Source organism: Pteronotus mesoamericanus, unplaced genomic scaffold (assembly GCF_021234165.1).
Source record: "Pteronotus mesoamericanus isolate MK-2021 breed Mesoamerican mustached bat unplaced genomic scaffold, CSHL_Meso_final scaffold_54, whole genome shotgun sequence".
Classification (NCBI taxonomy): Eukaryota; Metazoa; Chordata; class Mammalia; order Chiroptera; family Mormoopidae; genus Pteronotus; species Pteronotus mesoamericanus.
The window spans coordinates 21213060-21239594 of NW_026555321.1; the positions used below are offsets into that span (position 1 = coordinate 21213060).

Consider the following 26535-nt stretch of genomic DNA (forward strand, 5'->3'; position numbering starts at 1 on the left):
TTGAAGGGCCAGAGAAATCTGAAGTTACCCTGGCTATAACTGTTACCATTCTACAGAGGATAATAGAACCTAGGCAACCTTTGCAGGCAGCTTAGTAGCTTGAACCCTTCATTTAGCCTTGAACAGTAGATACATCCTGGAATTTGCAAGAACGCAGCTCCCTGGGACCCAGGCAGCATCTCCTGCCTTAGCATGTTGTTGTACCACAGTCTCTCGCACACCATGTGCCTGCAGCATGCACCAGAGGTGGAGTTCACAGCAAGAATGCCACAGCTGAGAGAGCACAGGACGCCATCAGCCTTTACTTGACCAAGCTGGTTTCTTAATCTGTTAGTCATATACCCAACATGGATATTTATAAAGTACCTTCCATGTTATCTCAAAAAGGTGAAATAGAAGGAAAGATAAAAAATTGCGGTGTCGCAATCAGCAAGGAAGAGCATGTAGAATATTCCAGTAGGCAACCAGGGTTTTTAACTCTGCCTGTGTGCCCTTGGGTAGATACCCTGCTCTTGGCAGTGGGAGACAGGGGATCCTAGGTAAGTCACCAGATTAGGAGTCAGAAGAGGCCTGCTCATCCCAGTTCAGCTAGTTTCTGAACGTGGGATCTTGGGTAAGTCACTGCAGGTGGCAGGGTCCTTATCACATAAGGGAACAATAGCCAATCACAGGACACCTGATGATATTTCCGGAGCTGTGCCATGAGCAACCCAAATGGTAGGACCTGTCAGCTTCACACCTGCCCCCTAAGGTTGAATTGATAACTCAATGCAATAAAATATGGAAGCCATGCCCAGCACTGGGAAGGATTCAGCACACAGTACAAGTTGATTCCCTGTCCCAATTCTCCCGAGAAGTGTATTCCCACATTGCAGGCTCTGGAGTAAGTACCCAGCCTCTGGGTCTTGCTTACATGGCTTCTCCAGGGTAAAATGAGTGCAGTGGTTTTTAGGTCCATTTTGTCACCCTCAGGGCTGGAAGATGCCTTCTGAGCCTGGAGAGCCATGACAACATGCTCTAGTGGATTCTGAGAACAGGAATCCAAACCCAAGGAGTGTCATCGAATCCTAACTTTGAGCACCTAAACTTAAAGAGCTTACTGGAAAACCTCCTCTCTCCCTGTTTTATTAATCTTCTGGCAGATGGACAAACAGATGTATAGGGAAGAGCTAGAGTGTAATAGGTGCTCAGCATGTGTGGGACCTGAATTTGCCCAAGGTCCCTAGAGAGTTAGAGCCCAGGCCAGTGCATGGAAAGTAAGGTCCAGAGAGATGAAGCAACATGACCAAGATCACACCCCTGATGCATGGCGCCTTTCTTGGGAGAAGGAAAGATGCTAGGGAGGCACCTGAACCTGCTGCTGGGGCTGGGGGGCGGGGATGATAGGAAGCAACAGGCTTGGTTTGTTTCTTTTGAGACCCCAGAGTTGCCTCCTCCCATGACTAGTTTACATCGGTTTCCATCCTCTCTGTTACATGTCAGGACATGTGGGTACATTCACACATTTTCACACATGGCACATGTAAGGATGTAGAAAGTCCTGAAATTGGCCCTGGGAACACCTAGACTGATTGAACCCTGGCACAGCCATTCACTGCACTTGGCATCTGAGCCTCAGTTTACTCATCTGTGAAAGGGCTCTGCTTAATGCTTGCCTTGCCCTCTCTTAGGTAGTGAAATACACAAACCCAGGTGACCCACACCTCCAGCCTCCCCCACCACCGGCAGAAAACTCAAGGAGGTCAGGCACGTGGCCCTGCAGGGAATGCACAAGCACCTCTCTGCCCGCAGCCCTGGGCAGGGCCCGGGTCTCTTTGAGCTCAGTGAATGATGGAAACTCGTGGAAAACAGCAGACAAAGCAGCCCTGGATATTGGGGAGCTTCCAGAGAGGCCCATGACCAGGCCACAGGAATGCTAGGGCTGGACATCAAAAGCCACTGGACTCTGTAAAACCGCTAGGCACAGCACAGGCAGAAGCAGCGATGAGCTCCAGGCGGGTGGTGGTGCATGCGCCCACCGACGCCGGCCTGCCCCTCCACAGGCACAGGGCGTCCCTCAGGGGAACACGGTCGCTGTCCCCTCTGGATAGCCCCCCAGCCTCCAGGATCAGTGGAACAGGTGGCCTTGTCCGAGCCCCCAGGGTCTATGTAGGGATGGCCCCCAGTGTGTACACAGGCGGCCTGGTTGCCCGTGTGACCCGCCGAGCCCTGGGCATCAGCAGTGTCTTTCTGCAGGGGCTGCAGAGCTCAGGCCTGGCCATGGCTCCTGCTCCAGGCCTGGAGAGGGACCTCAGTGCCGTTGAAGACCTGGGGGGCTGCCTGGTGGAGTACATGGCCAAGGTGCATGCCCTTGAGCAAGTCAGCCAGGAGCTGGAGGCGCAGCTGCGGATGCACCTGGAGAGCAAGGCCAGGCGCAATGAGAACTGGGGCGCCCTCAGGGCCTCCTGGGCCAGCAGCTGCCAGCAGGTGAGTGCCCGGACTGTGCCCAAGGGCTTTGCAGAGGGCGAGGAGGGCATGCCGAGGGCTGGCTGTTGCACCATCTCTGGGAGGTCAGTATCAGAGAACAAGCAGGCTGAGGCAGGGGAAGGGGAGTAAGTGGTCGGAGGCCAGAGAAACTGTAACCCCTTCTGCTTTCTTGCTAAGCATACTAATGACAGTAATAACAGCAATGATGACTGCCATTGACCCCCCAAGGTGTCCTAGGGGCCAGACCCATGTGGGTCCCTCGACATGCACTGTGTCTTCTAGTGTTTAGAGCAGTGCTATGCAGTGGCTCATTCACTGATTGCGTTTTTCAAGTGAGAAAACTGAGGCACCACGTTAAGTTCCTTGGCCAAGATCAGACAGCAAGTAAGGAGATGGAGCTGAGGCTTAAACCTGAATTTTTCTGGCTCCAAAGCTTGTATTTGTCCCATTCCCTTAGGCTGCCTCTGTAACCTTTGTGTTAGGAAAGGGTTTTTACAGCCATCATCAAGTGGAATAACATCAAATGGCTATAACATTAAAAACAATAAACAAGTGAAGGTAAGTTCCTGTAGCCGTCTATAATCGTACTGTCTAATAGAGATATGAACCACATGGATAATTTACAGGTTTCTATGACCCATGGTAAGAAAAAAGAAAAAAAGGAAACAGAAACAGATGAAGTTACTATTGTACAGTATCGTATTTAACTCAACATGTTTTAAGTGTGACTTCAACATGTAATCAATATAAAAAATAGCAGTGAGATCATTGACCTTCCAACAGAACTTTCTGCAATGATGGAAATGTCCAATAATCCACACTGTCCATCCTGGCAGCCACCAGCCACACGTGGCTATCAAGCACTTGAAATGTGGCTGATGAGAAGGAGGAGTTGAAATTCTGTACTTCATTTAATTTTCGGTACTTTAAATGGCCACGCGTGGTAGTGGCACTCTTATTGGACCAGGCAGCATGCAGAGGTCTCCTCTGTCTCCCTTGCTTGGTCAGCACCTGCGCTCCAAGGAGGTTTCCGCAGCGCACCCAGCTCATCCCTCGTGCTGGGCCTGCAGCCGGGGACTCTCATGCTGGGGCTCCAGCCAGCGTGGCACAGCTCCTCTGTCTCTTTGTGGGTGGCTGCCTTCTCTTCTCCCCACCCCCGCCAACCATGCCGGCCTTGGGGTCCCTTGGAGCTAAAGAAGCCTCTCACCCAGCCAGGACCTGCCACCTCAGACCCCTTGCCCCGGGGGCTCACCACACAGCCCCCCAAGATAAGGTCACAGACCTTCATTTGTGTGCAGCTGGATGAAGCTGAGCAGACACACTCGGGGCTCCCCCCTTGCCCCTCCCACCATCCATTCATCCCAGCGTGGGGCTGCTTCACGGTCAGCCAGTGCCCAACTGGCAGCACAGGGCCCATGACACGCCACGCTGTCCTTCCTGCTTTCCCCTAGAGCTGCGGTTCCGCTCACATCCAGCTGGGCGGAGGGAGGGCCGGCTGAGAGCAGGCTGGCCTGGACGCTGCCACCAAATCCAAGGCCGTCTCTCCTCCCCCATTCACTGCAGCAGTCCTGATTCCAAACATGTGTCCCGTAAGCCACAAGAACGTCGCTAGAAAGGCCAGTATTTCAGCATCTACAGGACAGTTTTTGCACTCTGATGCCACACAGACTTTTCACAAGAAGTCAGGCAACTCAGCATCTAGGTCAGAAAGCACAGCCACAGAACTCAGCAGACACTGGCTTGGTCTGGCTCCAGCTGGCCACAGGGGTGCGGGCAACTTACTCAACCTCTCGGAGCCTCAGTTTCCTCACCTGTAGAATGGGTATAATAATGCCACAGATAGTCCAGCAAATCTGAGGATCAATAAGTCACGTGGTTCCTGCCCTCAGATGAACTGCAGACTAGACACTGTCCAGGGAGAGCACCGTGGCCCCAGTGCCGCAGGAGAAGGCCGGGTGCCAAGACGTTCACCCCGTCACAGGGCACCGGAACCCCAAATGAAGGCCATTTTCCTCTTAAATGACTATAACTGAGGTCCTAGGGGTGATTACAGTGTTCTCTCTTCTTTTTGTTTAAACAAAGACTTGATGATATAGTTAAACTGGTAAAATGCAGTTATTCCTGTGTCACACAGCTCGGCCTTCCGGCCAGGTTAATATCTGTTCTGTGAAAAAGAACGAAAGAAAAAATTATGCATTAGAGAAATAACCCAGGATTTTTCTATTGTTGCCGTTGCAAAACTGACTTGCCCTGCCCACGCCTTTCGGGCCCCCACACATGGCTGTCAGATGGCTTTGCTGGCACCTGCCCTCCATCCTCGTATTCCCACCTGGTCACCACAATGACCTTCCGGACACATGGGATTTGACTACATTGTGTTGCTGCCCAAAACCCTTCTGGGCTGCTTGTCACTCACTGGACATGATCCGTGAGCCCGGCCTCAGCCCACAAGGCCCTTCTGAAGCCAGCCTTCTGTCCCAGCCTCACCGCCCTGCTCTGCTCCCCTATGATGCTTCCCGCTCCTTCCAGGACTTCATGGCAGCCTCTACCGCATCCACCGGGCAGCTGCCACGTTGTCCCGCGGACATGTGCATGTCCATCCTCCACACTCTTAAGCCCACTTAGGCCAGGATTGTCCCGCACAGTGAGGAGACTGAAAAGGGCACACACTGGGAGTCGGGGTGACCTACGTTTGGATGCTGGCCCTGCCACCTGTAGCTGGGTGCCTTTGGCTCAGTTGCTTGACTTCTCTGGACCTGTTTCCTCATTTGTAATTTTGGGGGTCAGGATCACTGTATCCATTTTGCAGAACTGTTAGAGGGGGTTGACGTGTGCGATCAGCGGCTGACAGCTTAGAAAGACTGTGCCTTTCCTGGCATTGCAGGCAGCCAGGGCCGTGGACGCGGGCCATGCTCAGCCAGGCGCAGAACTGCCTTCAAATCCTGGTTCTGCCACTGACTCAGACCAGCCACTCCTCCGCCCCATGTCTCCCTTTCCCCATCTTCAAAATGCATGATTGCCTCCCAGGGCCATTGTGAGCATGAAATGAAATAAGATGCAAAAAGGAGCTTCAGAAACTGTGAGGTGTTGTGCACATGCAAACAGACCATCCAAAGTAAGAGCGCCGGTCCCCAGGGGCTGGACCTCTGACCAAGGGACTTGCTGGTGGAGGCCATGCCCCACCTCCGGGGCCTTAACAGGAGCCCTTCTACCTCCCGCCACCCCTCACAGTGTCCTCCCCAACGGCCACAGAGTCACAGCTCCTTCCTAAGCCCTATCCATCTCTAAACCGTAGGCCGCACTTCTGACTACTCAGAAACAATGCCTACCCACCCCCCACCCCGGGAGTGAGCCCACTGGCTTCCCGGGACTCGTCACGGAGCCCTAGACCCCGCAGCCAGCCAGCACCTCCATGCTGCAGGAGTCAGACAATCAGTCCTTGGGGTGGGGAGACCTTCTCCCTCATCCCTCACTATGTACGTGTGAGCGCCTTGGAGGAGCTGGGGTCAGGGGCAGGGGCAGCTTCACAGGCATGTGACCACTGCAGTCCCAGGCTCGGGAGGGCCCTGAACTGGGAGTTTAAGGCTCTATAGTCGCCATCTTGAAATTCTTAATGACTTCATGTTTGAATTTGTGTTCTGTAAGTGAAGTCGGATGGGACAATGGAGTATGTATGTGTCAGGGACTTGGAGCCTCGGCTCAAACGGGGTCCCACCTCCTGTTTTGATACCACAGGGATGAAATCAGCAAAATCCAGGCTGTGGGAAACTATGCAACTAAAACGACCCAATTTTTTTCAACAAGTAAAAATTACAAGGGGGGAAAAAAGAGATGGAGGGGAGAAAACTGTAAATTAAAAGGAACTAAACTGACATATTGACCCTTTGACATGGACTTTATTTGAACCATTATTCAAGCAAGCAGTTAAAAAATAGATTAAACATGAAGAAAGATGAACTGGGTATTTAATGATACTGGGCAATTGTGATCAACTTTTAGATATGGAAATGGTTGTGAAGTTATGTGCTTTTCTAAAGTATCTTTATAATTTAGCAATACATAGTGAAATATTTGAAAAAGAAATAATATAATACCTAGCACATGTTCAAAATAATCAGAGGCAAGGTGGAGAACTAAGGGGGTTTAGGGGAAATAAAATAGGCCATGAGCTGCGGATCACGGAATCTGGCTGATGGGTATATGGGAATCCATTATACCATTCTCTCTTTTTATATAAGTTTGAACTTTTCATAACAAAAATGAAGATAAAATGCCTACCTCATAGGGTTGGCCTGTTATTTACATAAAATGAAATCATGTATGTAAATTTCTGGGTGCATAATCAATGTCCAATTAAAGTTCATGGAATAACCCTGAAGACACAGACACTAAATGAGTAGTAAAATAAACAGTGTTCCCATACAAGCATTCGTGAGTGGTTCAACCTACACATGCTGCAGGAGTTTAATAAAGACATAAGGTCTTGACCAGTTCTGAGCAACGACCAGGAAGCAGAGACTACATGTGAAACACAAAGAACGTGCCAGGAGACGGCCCTCCTGCCCAGGGCCCAACGTGGACAAAGGCTGGGGGTCAGGATGGGGCATGGCTGCCTGCAAGGCAGTCTGTGTGTTGGGCGGAGACATCCCAACTGTTTAAGGGAAATTTTATTCTGGACGCTTGTTAAAATCGGCAAGACAGATTTTGTTCAGGCTACTGAAGTAAGGGAGAGAGACAGGGTAGAACCAAGCTCAAGCGCATATAACCAAAGGCTTTTTAAACACTGGGGTATGCTTAAAAAAAAAAAAAAAAAAAAAAATTCTGAAAGGAGGTTAAGAGGGGGATGTTTATGTGACTGGGCCATCTGTGTTTGTTCACTGGCGCTTATCCAGAGGAGAAGCACTTTTCTCATATCTTTACGACAAGAGCAGATTGGAGCTAGACGCCCGCCAGAGCTAGCGTGGTACCCTTCCCGGAGCTGGGAGACAAGGGAGCTTCTGCACAGATGTCCGCATGTCACAAAACGGGCTCCTGGGTCCCTGGGGAAACATTCTGAGTAACAGGAGACTCCTGTCTCAAAGAGGCAGAGGAATGATTTACAATTCCAAGTTTCCTAAAGTAATTGCCTAAGAAAAGGGACGTCAGCGGCCTCGTGTCAAGTTTTGACTGGAATAAACGGTGAATCCTTTGGGCAGCTTGAGCTTGCTCAGGCAGGCATTGTAAGGGGCTGGGGTCATCTAGGGACATGGTCTGGGGCTGAGAGAAGCCAGGCCAGATTCCAGTCAGGTCCCCGAGTGCAGGGGGCTGGATGGCACCATTAATGCCAAGAGTTTTGTAGTCCTCACCGCTGAGCAACCAAGCGGGCCCAGGTCACTGCCTGTCCCCATGACCTCTCTACTCGAGGGTATGTCCCAGCACCCCACAGGCGGCCAACAAACGGTGCGGCCGCAAGGTCTGCACACAGAACCGGACGGCTCAGGTTTCAAACCAGAGCCCTCACATGAGGGACAGAGAGTTGCTTTAAAGCCTCCACTTCTCTCATATTTCAGAAGTGAACTACTGGGCCCCGCCTGAAGGTCAGATAGAGCTAAACCGCGCGGCAGAATCCTGGGCTGTAAGAACAGAACGAGGAAGCTCGTCCTATACCCACGTGGAACTAGCACCAATGCGTATTTTTGAGTAAACAGCAGGCTGCTAAACCCCCTCTGTGCTCTGCTACTCCTTGTGTTATTTTAAAAAAGGAGGGAGGGCCCACTCCCGGGAGGCACAGCCAGGGCGGCACAGCCAGGGCGTAGCCTGGCTTCTAGCAAGAGGGCTGGCTGGCTGGTCGTGAGCAGGGGAGGCTTACTTTGGGCTGTGTATTTTTTATTTTATTTTTTTTGGCACTGTTAAGATGTTTTACCTTTCAAAAAGAAAAAACAAAGTAATAAATAAAAATCCTGCCAGCAACTTGTTACAAGGCAGGGGGCGGCGGGGGCGGGCGGGCGGGGGGGACGGGGCGTGTGGCAGAGGTTGACAGTCCAGCCAAGTCCAGGGTGGGTTAAGCCCACGTCCTTACTGAACCTTTCTATGGAGAGGAGAGAACACTCACTCACCAGCTTTGTCTCAAAAAAAAAAAAAAAAGAATATTCATATAAAAGAGCAATAGGAAAGACCTTCTAATGGGCTATATATTCTACAGAAGAACTAAATTAAAACTTAATCCCAGCAGCTGGTGCAAGCGAGTGTCCAGACAAATGCAGTGGCTCTTTACAGGGAATTATTGAAAGAATCGGCTGAACCAAGCGGCATAGTAGGCAGGGGCCCCGCCCCGCCCCCCCCCAGAGGGTTTATGCTGATCCACCGAAGTGGGGGATGCAATTTAGGGAAGTGAAACCTAGTTTATTGTCCGTCTGGCTGGGGAAAAGCACATAAAGACTGATTCATCTGGCTGTAGACAAGCTAGTAGCGCTGACTGTCACAGATGTATTATTCAGCAGAAACGAGAAGTGATTTCAGCTGTTATCCGTGGGTAATGAAAAGCGGCGCGCAAGGAGTGGAAAACTCCATCCCCAAGCTGACCTGCTGTTGAAAAACAACTTGCAATTTGTATTTATTTATTTCAAGAACCACTGAATAATCCTCGAAATACGTCTTAGGGGAAATACTACAATATGGAGAAAGAACTAAAGTTAGAATACACCTTCCCTCCCCCTTCAGCACACTCAAGACGAAGTTATGTAGGAGACGAAGTGCCTGATTTCTAAGGGCCCACCCTTGTCAGCCCACCCGCAGCCCCGTCCCCTTCCTGCTCACCCCTCCCCGGCCCCTCCTTCTGGCCGGGCTGCCCCGCGCTTCCAGGCATCACCCTGGCCTTTAACTGAGCCGCATCTTTGTCTTTGTTCCCACCCATCCAGGTAAGAACCTGTTCCTCAGGGCTGCTCCCAGCCTGCTCTGAAAAGGAAGATTATTAACTCAAGGTACTAGGTGTGTTTAGCTGCCTAATGAGGTGAGGACAGCTTTCTCCTGGGTAAAGGGTCGCTGGGAGGAGTAACTGAGATGAGAAAGTGAACCTCCCAGGGTGTCTCTGGGGGCTTCTCTGGGGTTACTACCTGCCTTAAGGAGCGCTGCCTGCAAAATGAATCGCTCCGGGCAGTGTTCCGACCCCCTGCAGGTGCCTGGCAGCGCCCGGTGCCCCCGGGGTGGTGTCCGCACTCCAAGGCCAGCCCTGCCCGGCACTGGCTCCAGTGGGCGGCCCTGGGCAGGCTCCTGAATTCCTGGGTTGTTTGCCCAGATCCCAGTCGCCCGCTAGAGAGGCACATGTGCCCTGGGGGTTCTATGGCTTCCTCTCCAATGTCTTCTAACAAACCATGTACTTGGGTAATAAGACTCATGAAGAGTAAAGTATCCACACTTTTCACTATGAGCTGAGGCCTCACGCTAAGTCTTAATAGGAAGTTCTACTCTCTGCCTCCTGGTCCCCTCAGCAGGGTCCATGCCACCCAGGAGCGGAGGTTACCCCCCTGGATTAGTCTCCACGACGCCACCGCCATAACAATGTGTCACAGACTGAGTGGCTTAAACAACAGATTTATTTTCTCACGGCCCTGGAGGCTAGAGGTCTGAGATCAAGATGTCTGTAGGGTTGTTTCTGCTGAGGCCTTTCTTTGGGGCTTGAAGATGGCTGTCTTCTCCTTGTGTCTTCACATCTTCTCCCCTTTGGACATCCGTGTTCACATTCCCTCTTACAAGGACACCCTTGCGACATCATTTCAACTGGGTTACCCCTTTAAAGACTCTATCTCCACACACAGTCACACTCCGAGGTGTGGGGCTTAGGAGTTCAACAGAAGAATGGAGCGGGGGGGACACAGTTCAGCCCATAACACCCATTTCACAGATGAAGAAACTGAGACCCACAGAGGTGAAGTCCCTCACTGAGTTAGTGTCCCAGCCGGGGCAAATTCAGCATTCCATGTACCCCCGAACATCATTAAAAGCCTCCTGCTATGCTCATTATATGACCAGTATCAGTCCTGTCTCGAATCCCAGGCCCCAAAGGGTAATTGGGTTTGCGTACACGGTGAGGGCCCACCCATACGAGTTACGAGTATAGTCAGCAAAGGCCGTTCTCTGTGAGGAGTTTAAACTCAGTGCTGTGCGTCCTTTGTCTCCTCTTCTCTGCCTGTTTTAATTTGGAGGGAACTGTCAGAAACAGTGATTGATCCTCACCCCAGCTCATGGACGCCGGAACTAATAATGGCGACACATGAGGCTGGGCGGCTTCCCGCTTGTCAGGCCACTCAGAACTGGGATGTGAAAGTTTAATAGCTTTGCGGCCCCCTCGGGGGTTTCTATTTTTCTTTCTCTGTGATTTGAATGCTCAGAAAACTGTGCTGATTGGTGGGCCTGGAGGCAGAGTGTCTCTATCTGAGCAGCAATTAGGACCCCCGCCAGGTGCACCCCTCCACCACAGGAGGTGGGCACCCCGATCGTGGGAGCTGGCCTCCTCCTAAAGCCCTTGTCTCCCTCAGTCCTTGCCAGACACCTGTGTCCCCTGCAGGGTGACCTGACCACCTGCCACCATCCCCTTGATCCACAGCTACTGGAAGAGCAGAGAGTTCCTGTTAGGGGGTGGGAGGGGCCCCAGTGGCAACCGCCACGGCCCTGGGTCTGCAGGTGAGGCGCGTGCGTGTGGAAGCCGGGCAGACCACCGCGAGCACACTGCTAGGTGGGCAAAGCCAGGTTTACTCGCTCGCTACAGCGGAAGAGAAACACTCGGGGAACCAGGGACTTCTCGGGAAGAGGCAGTTAGGAGGGGCTGGTATGACGTTTGGGCTTGTGCTGAGGGATTTGAGGGAAGGTTTAAGAGCAAGGCCTTGTTCTGCATTTGACGCGGTCAGGAGTTGGGGGCTGTGTAATGACTGGGCACCCTAGATTCTACCCAGGAGACCGGGGACAGAGGGGGAAGGGGGCAGGCAAAGAGCTGCCGTGAGCAGTCACTCATCACATGTGCTGGCTGGAGGGGGGATGCTGCTTTTTGTGGTTGCAGAGTATGCTCCCCGGTACTCAGGTAGGATCACAGTATGGTTGTTTCCACCAGGAGACCTGCCAGGTAACCGCTGACACTCTGGGAACGATCCTGTGCAGGTGAAAGGCCGTGGGTGTCAGCTGCCACCTGCCAGCTGTCCGCCTCCTCGTGCTCCGCGGCGGGAGGGAGGACTGCGGGGGCAGAGCTGGCTGCGTGGGGTCTCCTGCCTCACACACATCTACGCAGGACTGGGAGGCTGGGGCTGAGTGTACTTTCTTGGGCTGTGCTGTGACTTCAGGAGGCCGGGCCCGCTCTGTGCCTTGGTAATGCTGAGCCCCACACATCCCTGGGCCCAGGCTCCTGCCTGTCTGGCCTGTCTCTCCCCCTGGATGTCTGTTTCTGTGGTCATGCCCCTCACCTGTGAGAGAGAGCAGGGTGGCGGCTCACACAGAGCCCACCTGGGTCCTTTGTCCTCTTTACCCTGGATGAAGTCCAGGCCCAGCTTCATCCAAACCAGAAGCAAGGCCCCGGCCTGGTTACTGACCCCTAAGAGTGAGTTTCCTTACCTCTAAGGCGAGTGAGAATGATCCTTTTTTCCCAGGATTGTTGTGAGGACTCTGGGAGACACTGCAGGTGACCTTGAAGGGAAGCTTTGGGAAGGCAGGCACCTAGGCTCTCTCCCTCCCTGCTCTTTCTCTCGCACCCTGCACAGTGCCTGGCACTCAGTAGGTGCACAATAAATCTTATATCAACAAACGGGAAGTGCCCAGAAAAATAATCAATTAATAAGAAAGAACTCTATTATTTTCCTAGGGCTGCCACAAAAGAATACCACAAACTGGGTAGCTTAAAACCACAGACATTTATTCTCTCCCTGTTCTGAAGGCTAGAAGCTCAAGGTCAAGGCGTCAGCAGAGCCAGCTGCTTCTGAGGGCTCTGAGGAAGAACCCATTTCATGCCTCACTCCCTTCTGCGAGCGGCCAGCCAGCCTTGTCGTTCCTTGGCTTGTAGACACATTACTCCAATCTCTGCCTTTATGCTCCCTGCGTGTCTGCGTCCACATTTCCCTCTTCAAAGGACACCGGTCACGCTGGACGAGAGCTCACCCTCATGACCTCATCTTCACTGGATTATATCTACAAAGACTTGGTTCCCAATAAAAGACCCATTCACAGGTATTCACTGAGGGGTTAGGACTTCAGCATATCTTTTGGGTGGCACACAATTCAACCCACAACAGTAGCTGTTGTTTTTTTCTCAGTGTAGTCCTGATTTCTAAACTTCTGCCCTTTTTGCTCAAATCTCATTCTAAAAGGTTCCAGAAATACCAGTATCCCTGTACCTAATCCACTTCGCTCTCACTTTGTGTTGCAGTTGAACTCAGATCCCAAAACCTGTCAAACCACGCATGGCTTGGGGTTCAGAAAGGAAAGTCACAGCACAGAGCCCAAGAGAGACACAGTGTCAGGGAGTGGTTGTGTGACCTTGGGCAAATTACTCCGCCTCTTTCAACTTCAGTCTCCTCGATTGTTAGATGAAGGGATTGGATCAAACTGACATCTCCCTGCAGGTGCGCAGGGACTAGGCCAGGCTCCCTTTCATCATTTGGGCGAGCAGGTGGTCACTTCACCCTGCGCCTCACAGACAGGCGCGACCAGGGACAGCTGCTCCCGGTCTGCCCTCGCCCTGGCTGCTAACTGCCTGCGCTCCTGGCGATTCTCTTCCCCTCTGGGCTCCTCAGCTGTAAAACGAGAGGGTGGAACTCTCTGATCTCCCGCCGCAGAGTTTTCCAACATTGCTCCTCATTATCTCCTGAGCGAAAAGACCAAGCAGCCCTCAGGTGAGCCGAGGCCCCTAATCCTTTGTGGCTCAGCTGGTTGGCTGGCTGCCACCGGGAATGTTCAGTAACGCGCCACCTCCTTCATTTCCGCGGGTCAGGTGGTAGCCTGTGCCCCAGCATCGATGAAGCAGCAGTTTTTAACCACCCTCCCCTCACCCCTCCCGCACACACACCTGCCAGAATATAGCCTAGGTCTTGCCAAATGGCAGTGAAGGGAGAAATTGGATAGACACGGGGTTTACTGAGAGAGAGCAAAGCCAACACCTGATCCAGGATTAGAAAACCCAAATTAAATTAAACCAACCAACAGCTGGAATCACCAACTTGAATGGCCCCCAGCGCCGTGCCAACCTAAAGCGGGTGCTGGGGGCCAGTAAGTCCTCTTTCCCGCTCTCCCCGTCGCCATGGCTCCCATCACTCCCTCCCCCCGCCCCGCAGTCATCCTGGGTCTGCCTGTTACAGTGAGGACCCCCAAGAGCACAGGTGAAGTCTGATTCTTCCCGAGCCTAACACCCAGCACCAAGAGAGGGGGGAAGAGGGGAGGGAAGGAGGGAAGGTTGCAGTGGTTAATGGTACAAGCTGTAGAGTTCAAAAGACTGAATTCGAATTCTGGCTTTGCCATTGACCAGCCTTGTGACCTAAAACAAATCCCTCAACCTCTCCGAATTTCAATGTTCTCATCTGTGAAATAAGGATAATAATATTTACCCCACAGGATTACCGTGGGAATTAAATGATTCACTTAGCATAGTGTCTGCCCATGGTAAGCACGCAATAAACTGTGGAAATAATTTCTGTTCTTGTTTGTAGTAGTTAAAACTGTAACTCCTTGGATTACATAGCCCCCCTGCTACCATCTGCCCAGCTAGCTCTGCAGGGCCCCTGGCTGAAGGAATGAGCATTTGCTCGGGGGCAAGAAGGGAGGGACCTTTGGTATGTCAGAAGCACCCCCACTTTGTGACAGAAATCCAAGAGTGGCCTCCCAGCCAGATCAGAGTGGCAGGGGGCGACCGTGGAAATGGGAGAGTCCCAGGCAACGGCCTCTGAGCCGGCTCTCTTGGCAAGTGGCGCCACCTTCTGGCTGCTCTGGGAACTGTCTGACACCCCTACTCACCCAGCTGCACACTGTTATTTGTGTCAAATTCTGGGTGCCTATAATTATCCCTTCACTGCGGAGCTACCCTGATCCTGAGGGGCCAGCCACACAATTCAGGCCGCCCGGCAGTCACTGCCTTCATGTCAGAATTTCCACGACAGCTTCCAATTTCCTGAGGATTATAAATCAACCATAAAATTTCACCCTGTGCTAAGACTTTGCATATATTAGCCAGCAAGTCTGTTCTTATTCTCTTCTGCTTCCATTTGTGATGGAAGAAACCATCCTCCTTCTTTTTTTTTTTTTTTTCTGTTGGATTTTCTGTCGCTTTGGGTCAGAGCGTGAATGTGGAGTCAGGGGTCCTGAGTCCCATCCAGTCTCAGGTCACCAGATACTTTGACCAGGTCTCTAATATCTCCCCTCTGCCATCATGGCCCCAGCCCTTTTAAAGCTTTAAGGAGAATAACATGCCTTGGCCCGGTGGCTCATTTGGTTGTAGCATCATCCTGTACATCAAAAGGTGGTAGGTTCAGTCCCCGATCAGGGTGTGTGCAGGAGGCAACCTATCAATGTTCCTCTCTCTCTCTCTCTTCCCCTCTCTCCCTTCCTCCCTCTCTAAAATAAATAAACATATTGTCAGGTAAGGATCTTTTTTTTTTTAAGGAGAATAAAATGAGTGGGAAAAGCCTTCATCAGTGTCAGAGCTTAGGCTGTGGCTCCTCAGTCTATGGGTGTAATTAGCGTCACATGTAAGTAGGATGTTGGCATGTGTTGGCCCCGCCTCCTTCCTCACCAGCAGCCTCGACAGTGTAACATTTGTCGTGGTAGCTGCTATGGGGCTGGCACAGAATTCAAGTTTATTATGTTTATTCATCAGGCATTGAATGAGGGTCTACTCTGTCCCAGGCACTCTGGTAATTCAAATATTCGAGTGCCAAAATGCTCAGACTCTGGGACCTGGAGGTGTAAGAAGGTGATGAGTAAATAAATTCGCATGCTGTTGAGTGCCTGCTATGTGCCAAGCACAGTGCTGGGCCTGTGATGGATGTCAAGTACATTGAACAGGAAGGACTCGAGCTATCTAGTTATAAAAGTAGCCTTGGTGGGAGGTAAACACTGTCTCCTACCCTCTGAATGTAAATATGGATGGTCTCATGATTTTTCTTCTCGCTTGTAGATAACTGAAAATTTCATGCAATTCAAGTCGCAAAATGCAGTCTTAATTCAGCAGAGACAATATGTTACTCAACACATTAACCCTCACTTACTCCCCTCTGCCCAGGTTGGGTCCAACACCTGGGACGGGAGTGGGAGGAGCTTCTGCCCTATCTCCCCGCTGTCCCACCCCCACCCCCACTGCTGTTTCCAAGGCAGCCGAACTGTAAGCAGGAAGAAAGGAAAGGAGGGCAGGACAGTTCTTCCTTGAGAGAGACTGTTGTCAGTTGGCCTCATGTTATCTGGGTCTGGCTGGAGCTTAAACCAGATTCCTCCTCTTGGGGACACATTTCTTCTGAGATTCCCCCACTGGACCAACTGCAAAGAGAAGCCCCTCCTTCAGCTGATGCCCGACTGGCATCCCCTCTCCCTCATGGGCAGGACCCCTCTCAAATGAGCCCAGACGCTGCGGCTGTCCCAGTTCCACCCCTGCTCCCAGGAGGGGGAGCACCTTTGGCCCCTCTAAAAGGAGTGCAATGACTTCCCGGCCTCAGTCCAGGCAGCGGAACATTCTGCTATACATACGTGTCTTCTAATCACCTCACAGCCCGGGGGAGAACATCTCTTATCCCCATTCCACAAACAGAGGGACTTTTAGAGCATCACACATTCTCAAGGGACAAAGAAAGGGTTGGAAGCCCTGTCTCTCCAAAGCCCACTATCTTCCCATGAGTCCTTGCTGCTGGACTCTGATGGGTGAAGGGCCTGCTCTAGGGAGGGGACAAGCCACCACATCTCTCTGTGCCTTCATCTTTCATGACCTCTGAGAGCCCTTTGCATTCTAAAACTGTAATGACATTTCTGAGCGGAGGTTTCCTGGAAGCAGATGGTGGAGTGTTCTGCCGAGGCCCCGCCCTCGGTGTGAGAAGCAGCCGGAAGCTCAGCTCTTGCCTCCTGCTCTCCCACCCTCTGCCTCACAGGGGCATGCACCCTGAGCAAGTGTGGCACGAGGGAAGTGCCATTTAATTGGTGCTGGCACTCTGCTCCGTCCATGAGCTGTGCCCTGTCCCACGCGAGAGATGCAAGGTTTGAGTTTGCTTCCTCTTCAGACAGACTCACTTCCCTGTGCCTCTCATGGGAGGAGTATGCCATACTGAGCACAGTGCTGGTGTTTCAAGAAAGGAACTTTCCAGATAACATGACTCCTATTTAAGTTGACTCTCATGTGGAGAAAAACCCCAGCTGTGCTGAACTTACTGACCATGGTTCTCCAAGACGGCGGCCCTTCTAGGGGCTTCCCGAGGCCAGTCTTGTCTGTGTTCTCCTAACCTTGGCTTTGGTGCCATGGATGGGATTCCAGTGCGAGGCAGCTCACGGTACCTGGCATGCCCTCTGCTGTGTCTCCCTAGATCCTCTCAGGCTCCCCGTGGAGTGAGGAGAGCAGGTCTTACTGCCCGCTTTTACAGATGGAGAAACTGAGACCCAGAGATGAGAAATACAGTGTCTGGAAACCAGAGCCAGGACTGGAACCTCAGCTTTCCATCCAAGTCTAATACTCCCTTCCTTGCCGATGTTAACACAAGACTGAGTGAACGTTTCTCTGCCCTCCTCTAATTCTCTCCCTGCTAGAGTCCCATTCCCAGACGTAGAGCCCCAGCCCACTGCCTGCTCCTCAGCCAGCCCAGGATCGGGTCTCAGGCAAAGGAAGAATGAGGATTCTCTTACAATTCTTTCAGCCCCATCCACCCTGCCAATCCACTCACCTGTCCGTTCTGTCCCATTGTAATAAATTGAGGTTACTGTCCACATAAAAGGGACAATGGCTTGTTCCCTTTATTAAATCAACCTGGTTTGCAGACCCAGGCTCAGGAGTAAAGCATATCTATTCCTTGATTGCCCTCAAGTGCCACTTTAGCTCCAGTGGAGAGTAACAAAACTAACACTTATCGAGCACTTATTATAGACCACAATGTATTCTGAGATTTTTGTACATATCTTACCTCATTTAATTTCACAACCACCCTATGAGGCTGATACTTTCATGACTCCTTCTTGAAAGATGAGGAAGCTGTGGCACAGAGCAGTTAACTAACTTTTCCAAGGTCACACAGCTAAAATGTGATGGACACAAGACTTTCAACTTGGGTAGTCAGATTCAGAGGTTGTGTGCCTGGCTCCACTCTAGACAGACCATGGCTCGAGGCTTCCAGACCCAGAAGGATTCTGGGAGAAAGGAGAGCTCTTGTCTTAGATGGGTCCCCAACAATCGGAGCCCAAGTCTGGGATTCCATAGCGGGTGACATCTTACCGAAGTGCTCCCAGGGAAAACCTGTGCAGAGGAACAAGCAAGGCCAAGTCCCAGCTTCAGCCTGACCTGAGGGATCTCAGGGCAGGTAAGTCTCACCTCAGAGTTGTCCCAACGCCAGCAAGGGAGCTGGCTGTCACACCCCACACCTGTCGGTCATTCCTGAAGGACCAGTCCCCAGGAATCGTAAAGTGGGCTCTGGTAACCTGAGGGTACTGCCCCCAAAAGAGCCCAAGTGCTGACTGTGGGAGGGGAAATCACAGGGAACCTCGGAGCACACCCCCAAAATCGCAGGGGACCTGGCTGAGCATGGGCAGTGTCTGCTCCAGCGGTCATCCCTGAGATGGGAAAGGAGAGCTTGGGGTTCAGTTTAGGCTTCAGCAAGTCCCCAGCAAGGGCCCAGATTCCCCTGATGCCGCAGGAAACACCTTGTCAGACAGAAGCTGGGGCTAGCTAACCGTTTCTGCAGGGCCACCTGAGGGTGAACCAAGTTCAGCTCAGACAGCCTGGAGCGACTGTGACTGTATTCACACAACGGACCACACCTCACAGCCACCTGCCCGCTGGCCTCCGCCCCCTCACGGTGCTGTTCTCTGGTCCACACGCTGCTCCTCCTGCCTGTCTGCCCCACCCTCCCCCCCCGCCCCGGGCTCCACCTGCAAACCCCCTCTCTCTTCATCCCCTGCTGCCCTGTGAGGCCTTTTCTGGAGCTCTGGAGGCCTCCCCTCCCCTCCCCTATTCACCTCCCCACCTCTGAGCTGCCTTCTCCCGACCACCTGTTCCAGCCAGTCTCCCTCACGCTGGGTGTGTTGGGGGCCCACTGTGGGCATCACTGTGCTAGTTTAATTTTCCTAATTGTTTTATGTTCTTTCATTTTTTTCTTCTTTTTTTTAAAATATCTTATTGTTCTATTACAGTTGTCCCAATTTTTTCCCCTTTGCCCTTCATCCAGTCCACCCTCCCGCCCCCCGCTCCCACAGCCAGTCCTCACCCTGTGGTCCATGTCCATGGGTCATTCATACATGTTCTATAACTAGTCTCTTCCCCTTCTTTCCACCATTGTCCCCCTCCCCTCTCCCCTTCGGTTTCTGTCAGACGGCTCCATGTTTCCATGCCTCTGGTTCCACTGTGCTCGTTAGTTTGTTTTTGTTCATTAGGTCCTCTTGTAAGTGAGATCATATGGTATATGTCTTCACCACCTGGCCTATTTCACTTAGCATAATATTCTCCAGTTCCATCTACACTGTCGCAAAAGGTAGGAGTTCCTTCTTCCTTCCTGTTGCGTAGTATTCCCTTGTGTAAATGTACCACAGTTCTTTGATCCACTAATGTGCTGATGGGCACTTAGGCTGATTCCAGCACTTGGCTATTGTAAATAATGCTGCTATGAACATTGGGATGCATAGGTTCTTTCGAATTGGTGTTTGTTCGGGATTCCTAGGGTATAATCCCTGCAGTGGAATCGCCAGGTCACAAGGCAGTTCCATTTTTAGTTTTTTGAGGAAATTCCATATGTTTTCCACAGTGGCTGCACCAGTCTGCATTCCCACCAACAATACCAGGGTTCCCTTTTCTCACATCCTCACCAGCACTTGTTGTTTGTTGATGTATTAATGATGGCCATTTTGACTGGTGTGAGGTGATGTCTCATGATGGTTTTAGTTTGCGTCTCTCTGATGGCTACTGATGTTGACCATCCTTTCATATGTCTGTGGGCCCTTTGTATGTCATCCTTGGAGAGGTGTCTATCCAGGCCCTTTGCCCATTTTTTATTTGGGTTGTCTGACTTCCTAGTGTTGAGTCAAGTGAGTTCTTTATATATGTTGGAGATAAAACCCTTGTCCAAGATATTATTGGCAAATATGTTTTCCCATATGATCAGTTCTCTTTTCATTTTGATGATGGTTTCTTTAACTGTGCAAAAGTTTTTACTTTGATGTAGTCCCATTTGTTCATTTTTTTGTTTTATCTCCCTTGCCCTAGGAGATACATTGGTAAAAATATCGCTGCATGGGATATCTGAAATTTTACTGCCTATGTTTTCCTCTGGGCCTTTTATGGTGTCACGACTTATATTTAAGTTTTATCCATCTTCAGTTTATTCTAATGTATGGTGTAAGTTGGTGGTCTAGTTTCATTTTTTTGCATGTGACTGTCCAGATCACTCAACACTATTTGTTGAAGAGGCTATTTTTACTCCACTTTATGCTTCTGCCCCTTTTGTCAAATATTAATTGGCCATAGAGACATGGATTTATTTCTTGGCTCCCTATTCTGTTCCACTAATCTATGTGTCTGTTCTTGTGCCAGTACCAGACTGTTTTGATTACAGTGGACTTGTAGTATAGTTTGATATCAGGTATTGTGATCCCTCCTACTTTGTGCTTCCTTCTCAAGGTTGATGAGGCTATTCAGGGTCATTTTTGGTTCCATATACATTTTTGAAATATTTGTTCTAGATCAGTGAAACATGCCATTGGTATTTTTAATAGGGATTGCGTTGAATCTATAGATTGCTTTGGGTAGTATGGACATTTTAATGATGTTAATTCTTCTAATCCATGAGCATGGTATATACTTCCATTTATTTGTGTCTTCCTTAAGTTGTTTCTTCAGTGTTTTATGGTTCTCTGAGTACAGATCTTTTACCTCCTCGGTAAAGTTTTTCCTAGGTACTTTATTTTTCTTGTTGCTATAGTAAATGGAATTGTTTACTAGTTTCTGTTTCTGACATTGCATTGTTGATGTACAAAAATGCCTTCGATTTCTGAATGTTGACTTTATATCGCACTATATTGCCAAATTCACTTATTAGGTCAAGTGGTTTTTTTGGTGAAGACAATAGGGTTGTCTATGTACACTATCATGTCATCTGCAAATTGTGACAGCTTTACTTCCTTCTTTCCAATTTGGATGCCTTTTATCTCTTTTTCTTGTCTGATTGCTGTGGCTAGGACTTCCAATACTATATTGAATAAAAGTGATGAAAACAGACTCCCTTGTCTTGTTCTTGATCTTAAGTGGAAATCTTTATTAATATGATCATGTGATTTTTGTCTTCCATTTTATTTATGTGGTGTATTACATTTATTAATGTGCAAATACTGTACCATCCTTGCATCCCTGGGATGAACCCTACTTGATTATGGTGTATGATCTTTTTCATGTATTGCTGGATCCAGATTGACAATATTTTGTTGAGTATTTTAGAGTCTATGTTCATCAGTGATGTTGGCCTATAGTTTTTCTTTCTTTACCTCATTTTGGAATTAGGATAATACTGGACTCCTAAAAAGAGTTTGGGAGTCTTCCCTCTTCTTGAATTTTTTGGAATAGTTTGAGGATAGGAGTTACTTCTTGAAATGTTTGGTAAAATTAGCCTGTGAATCCATCCAGCCCGGGGCATTTGTGTGCTGGGAGGTTTTTTATTACTGCTTCAGTTTCACTAGCTAACACCGATCTATTCAGGCTTTCTGCTTCTTCTTGATTCAGTTTTGGAAGCTTGTATATTTCTAGAAATTTGTCCATTTTTCCCAGGTTGTTCAATTTCTTGGCATGTAGTTGTTCATAGTAATTTCTTACAATCCTTTGTATTTCTCAGGTATTGGTTATAACTTCTTTCATTTCTGATTTTATTGATTTGGGTCCTCTCTCTTTTTTTCTTGATGATTCTGGTTAAAGGCTTGTCAATTTTGTCTGTCTTTTCAAAGAACCAGCTCCTGGATTTATTGATCCTTTTAACTGCTTTTTTAGTCTCTATGTCATTTAATTCTTCTCTGATCTTGATTATGCCCTTCCTTCCACTCGCTCAGGGCTTTATTTGCTGTTGTTTCTCTTGTTATTGTAGACATAGGGTTGTTTATTTGAGATTTTTCTATCTTTTTTTCAGGTAGGCCTGTATTGCTATGAACTTCCCTCTCAGGACTGCCTTCATTGTGTCCCATAGGTTTTGGGTTTTTGTATGTTCATTTTCATTTGTTTCCAGAAACTTTTTTATTTCTCCCTTGATCTGATTGTTAACCCATTCATTGTTTAATAGCATGCTATTCAGTCTCCATGTATTTGAATGTTTTTTAGCTTTTTTTCCTTGAGGGTGGTTTCTAGTTTCAAGCCATTGAGATCCAAGAAGATGCTTGATATGATTTCAATTTTCTTGAGTGTTTTAGGCTTGTTTTATGTCCTATCCTGTGGTCTATCTTTGAAAATGTTCCATGTGCATTTGAAAAGAATGTATATTTTGCTTCTTTGGGATGAAAGGTTCTGTATGTATCAATTAAGTCTACTTGACCTAGAGTGTTGTTCAATGCCACAATATCCTTGTTGATTCTTTGCTTGGAAGATTTATCCATTGTTGACAGTGGGGTGTTAAAATCCCCTACAATGAATGTGTTGCTGTCAATATCTTTCTTGAAGTCCTCCAAGATTTTCCATATATATTTAGGTGCTCCTATGTTGAGAGCATATATCTTCTTGATGGATTATTCCCTTAAGTATTATGTGGTGTCCTTCTTTGTCTCCTTTTATGGTCTTTGTCTTGAAATCTATTTCATTTGATTGTTTTTTCTTCTTAATTATGAACTATTTCAAGTATTTAAAAGGAGTACCCAACATCCAGAATTGTCAACCTTAATGTTATTTGCTACAGACCTTTATTTAAAACATGAAATCCCAGATTTTAGACACAGCATGTAGGAGCTCCGCTTTCTTCACATCCTCACCTCCCAAAGGTTTGCCAATCTAATGCCTGTGAATTGTGAATGTTATTTCACATGTTTGGCTCTTTAAATGTATATCACTTATTCGTTCATTGAACAGACATCTATTCAGAAATCACTGTGTGCCTGGTACTGTCAAGACACAGCTGCCCCATTTTACAAGAAGAAACAGCTACGTAATGTTAGAATCACAATTCAAGCGTGGGAGGAGGCAAGATGGTTGGACACTTGTGTGTTTTGCAGCCATGTCCTAGAGAGGGTAGCACCCTGAAAATCATTAAATAGCTGACACCATTCTGCAGGCCTGAGGATGCTCTGCTGGGAAATAAAACAACAATTTGACTACCTGCCCATATTTTCTGACAGTCAAGGGCACCTACATCATAATTCTTAGCAGAAGGGACCTGTATTTCACACAGGCATCGGTAGAGTCATTTAGTAATTAAACGGGAGTTTTTTGGGTCTTCCCTTGTGACCTTAGAAAACAAACCATCTGTGATTATAAGGGAGAGCATGAATGTGAGAAAGGAACTGTCCATAATTGTGACAAGAAATAGAGCTTTATTATTTAAAGTCACCAAGACAGCCAATAAATAAAGAAAAAGGGAGGGGCGTGTGAGTGAACCAAACCTTCATTAGCCGGCCAGGTCAGTACGTGACATCTGTGGCTGATAACTGACTTGTCGGTGCTCAGTCCACTGAGCCCCACCAGCCAGGGCAATCAAGAAATTTGTAGAAACATGGGGAAATCTCTGGGAAAATGAAAAGTTGGACATGCTGGGAATTAGGATTCAGGAGGATGCAAGTGTGGATCAGGGAAACACTTTTCTTGTCAGTACTGTTTAATTTTTTTAAATCAAATGTTACATATTGCTTTGACAATTTTGTTTTTTATTGTATTTTTCCATTACCTTTTATCCCTCCTCCCTTTTTTAAAAAGATCTAATTTATTTTTAGAGAAAGGAAAAGGGAGGGAAAAAGAGAGGGAGAGGAACATTGATGTGCGAGAGAAACATCTATCAGCTGCCTCTCACACTCCCGCAACTGGGGATCTGGCCCACAGCCCAGGCATGTGTCCTAACCAGGAATCGAACTGGCAACCTTTCAGTTCATGGGCCAGTGCTCAATCCACTGAGCCACACCAGCCAGGGCACGATTTATCCTCCTTATCTCCCCCACCCCATCACAATCACCACCCTGTTGTCCATGTGGCAATTTTCAGTTAAAATACAAGAAGTACAAAATGGAGCCTGGACTAGTGAAATAGTTAGGTAAAGTAATATGTGCGTAAACCTCAGAGCAAGAGGTTGGTGGGAGTAAAGATGTTTTAACTTAGCCATGAGATTTTAATTGTTGAAGTGGGGAGAAGAGAGGGGTCATCGTTCTAATTTCTCTCTACCTTTATATGTAGTTTTATATAGTTGAAATTTCCCATAATAAAAAGGGTTTTTTTTTTTTCCCCCCTGGCTGGTGTGGTTCAGTGGACTGAGCACCAACCTGTGAACCGAAAGGTCTCCAGTTCAATTCCCAGTCAGGGCACATGCCTGGGTTGCGGGCCAGGTCCCCAGTTGGGGAAGTGCAAGAGGCAATCAATCGATGTATCTCTCACACATTGATGTTTCTCCCCCTCTTGTTCTCCCTCCCTTCACCTCTCTCTAAAAATGAATAAATAATATTTTTTCCAAATAAAATTAATATTTTTAAAAAGTTTTCTAAAGGGGAAAAAATCATGGGCTGTGGAGTCAGACATGGATTAAATTCAGCTGGGCCTCATTACTTGAACTCTGTGGGCCTCGGTCTTCTTGTCTGCATAGTGGGAATAGCTAATGTGTACCATGTGCATTGGGTGTAGGGGTTAAATGAGATCATGACTGTGAAGAGCTGATCATGGCATAGAACATGGTGCTTTCAAAGGGTTCTGTTTTGATTTCTCTGGTTGCTTCTATTTTGGATTTTATAAAGAGAGTTTGGCTCTAAATTTTGAGTTCTGCTTCTCGGGAATCTTAGTTCCACACCTCTAATTATGTTTAGCCTTATATGTTTGTGTTAATTTGCTCTCCCCAGCTAGCTGGCTTCATCTGCTCACTTAACAAACATTTATCGAGCACCTACGGGCCAGGCATTGCGCTGGGTGCTGAGGAGGCAGAGGTGAGAGATTGCTCCTGTCCTGCAGACACATGGGATAGTGGTGGGGAAAGACAGATAAAGAGCAGAATAAATTCCAGCATGACAATTGCAGTGATAGAGCTATGAGGAGTCCAGAGGAATACCCAGTGCAGCCTGAGCTGGCTTTTGAAGCGTGGCTAGGAGTTCATGTGGCAAAGAAAGAAAATATAGAGGCTTGGGGGGCATGGTTAGGTCATGACACGCAGAGGTGGCAGCATGAGTCAAGGCCTGGAAGCAGGAAAGGCCTTGGGAAAATACCAGTAATTAAAAAAAAAAAAATTCAGTTCATAGCAAGGGAGTAAAGAAGAAATAAAGCTACAATGAAGAGCAGGGTCTAAATTGTGAGTGAGTTATTTTTAACCCTCACCCAAGGATATGTTTATTAATTTTAGAGAGAGAGGAAAGGGTAGGGGGGAGAGGGAAAGACATCGATGTGAGGGAGATACATAGATTGGTTGCATCCCGCACATGCCCTGACTAGGGATCGAACTTGCCACCTAGATATGTGCCCTGACTGTGAATCAGACCCGCAGCATTTTGATGCACGGGATGATGCTCTGACCAGGTGAGCCAGCCAGGGCTTGTGAGGGTTTTTTCAAGATCACACCTCTGAGTAAAATGCAACTTCAAATTTGTATCTTAGTACCCAGTAAACAGGAGGATCAGAGGTTGGAAAGCATTTGCTCCAAATCTAAGAGAAAGAGAGAGATTGAGATAATAGAGAGAGATGACTCCGATGTTGTTACGGCATCTGTGGAAAATTAGGCCCTGACAGGCTGGCTCACAACGAACAAGCCCTTCTGACACATACACCAGGACTACATACCAACACACAGTGCTGGTTAAACCCTTCCAGTGCCCAGCATGGGCGCCGGCTGTCCATAACATCCCTCCCACTCCAACGTAGCTGGAGGCGAGATGCAGGGTGAGCCCAGAACCAGCACTGGGAGGGGTGGAGAGGCTTCCCCAGAAGGTGAGGCCTAAGGAACTTTCTCCCCATCATGTCAGAGGGCAACCTCGAGGCACCAGGCAGCACCTGATTGTCCAAGAATGATGGGCGACAGCACCCGCCAGCTCTGGCCTCTCACTCCACGAAGACAATCTTTCTTTAGCCAGAGCCCAATTTCACGATGACGTCATGGCAGATTTGCAGCACAGACTCAGAAGTGTTCACTGTCTTAGGTTTCTGAAGTAAGACGCGGCCTTAGCCCCCAGGTGTCCCTGACCCCCCCCTGGACTCCCAGAGGCTGTGACTGCGCTTGGGGGTGAACTATCTCCAAGACAAGTCTCTCGGCTTCTCCATTACTGATGACGTCCGTGTCCCCAATTCCACTTGCCACTGCAAACCTAACTCACTGCCTGGGCTTCTTACTTTCCATCCTCGGGTAACAACTATCAGGTTAAATCAGAAAAGGGAGGATTAGGGCTCATAGCAAGGCTGGGTAATGGAGCAGGAATGGAGTGAGCACAGCAACGTGGAGAATTGATCGTTTCCTGACTTGGGAGATGAGGGAGAGGGAGGTGCTGAAGGTGTTTCCTGAGGCCAAGACCCAGGTCTTCTCCACCTTGCTTCTGCATGAAGAGGCGGCACTTGTGCAGGGCTCATTAATTCATCTGATGCCTCCTATGCCAGGGATGGGACAACCAGCAGGACAGAAAGGCGGTGTCTGACCTCAAGAAGTTTATATTCTGGTGGCAAATACCAACGAACAGAAATTGATAATAATTACAAGCTGTGATAAGTGTTTTAAAGAAAGCTATCAAGGCAGAAAGGGGCAGAGT

At 48.9% G+C, this 26535-nt stretch overlaps 1 protein-coding gene across 1 annotated transcript in view; it reads left to right on the plus strand.

Moving 5' to 3' along the window:
- The first annotated feature begins 1983 nt into the window (after positions 1-1983).
- BFSP2 (beaded filament structural protein 2) overlaps positions 1984-26535 on the plus strand; it is a 60440-nt gene continuing 35888 nt past the window's right edge. The window contains exon 1 of the mRNA XM_054595031.1: positions 1984-2466. Within this exon, the coding sequence (XP_054451006.1) occupies positions 1984-2466 (483 nt within the window). The remainder of the gene's footprint in view (positions 2467-26535) is intronic.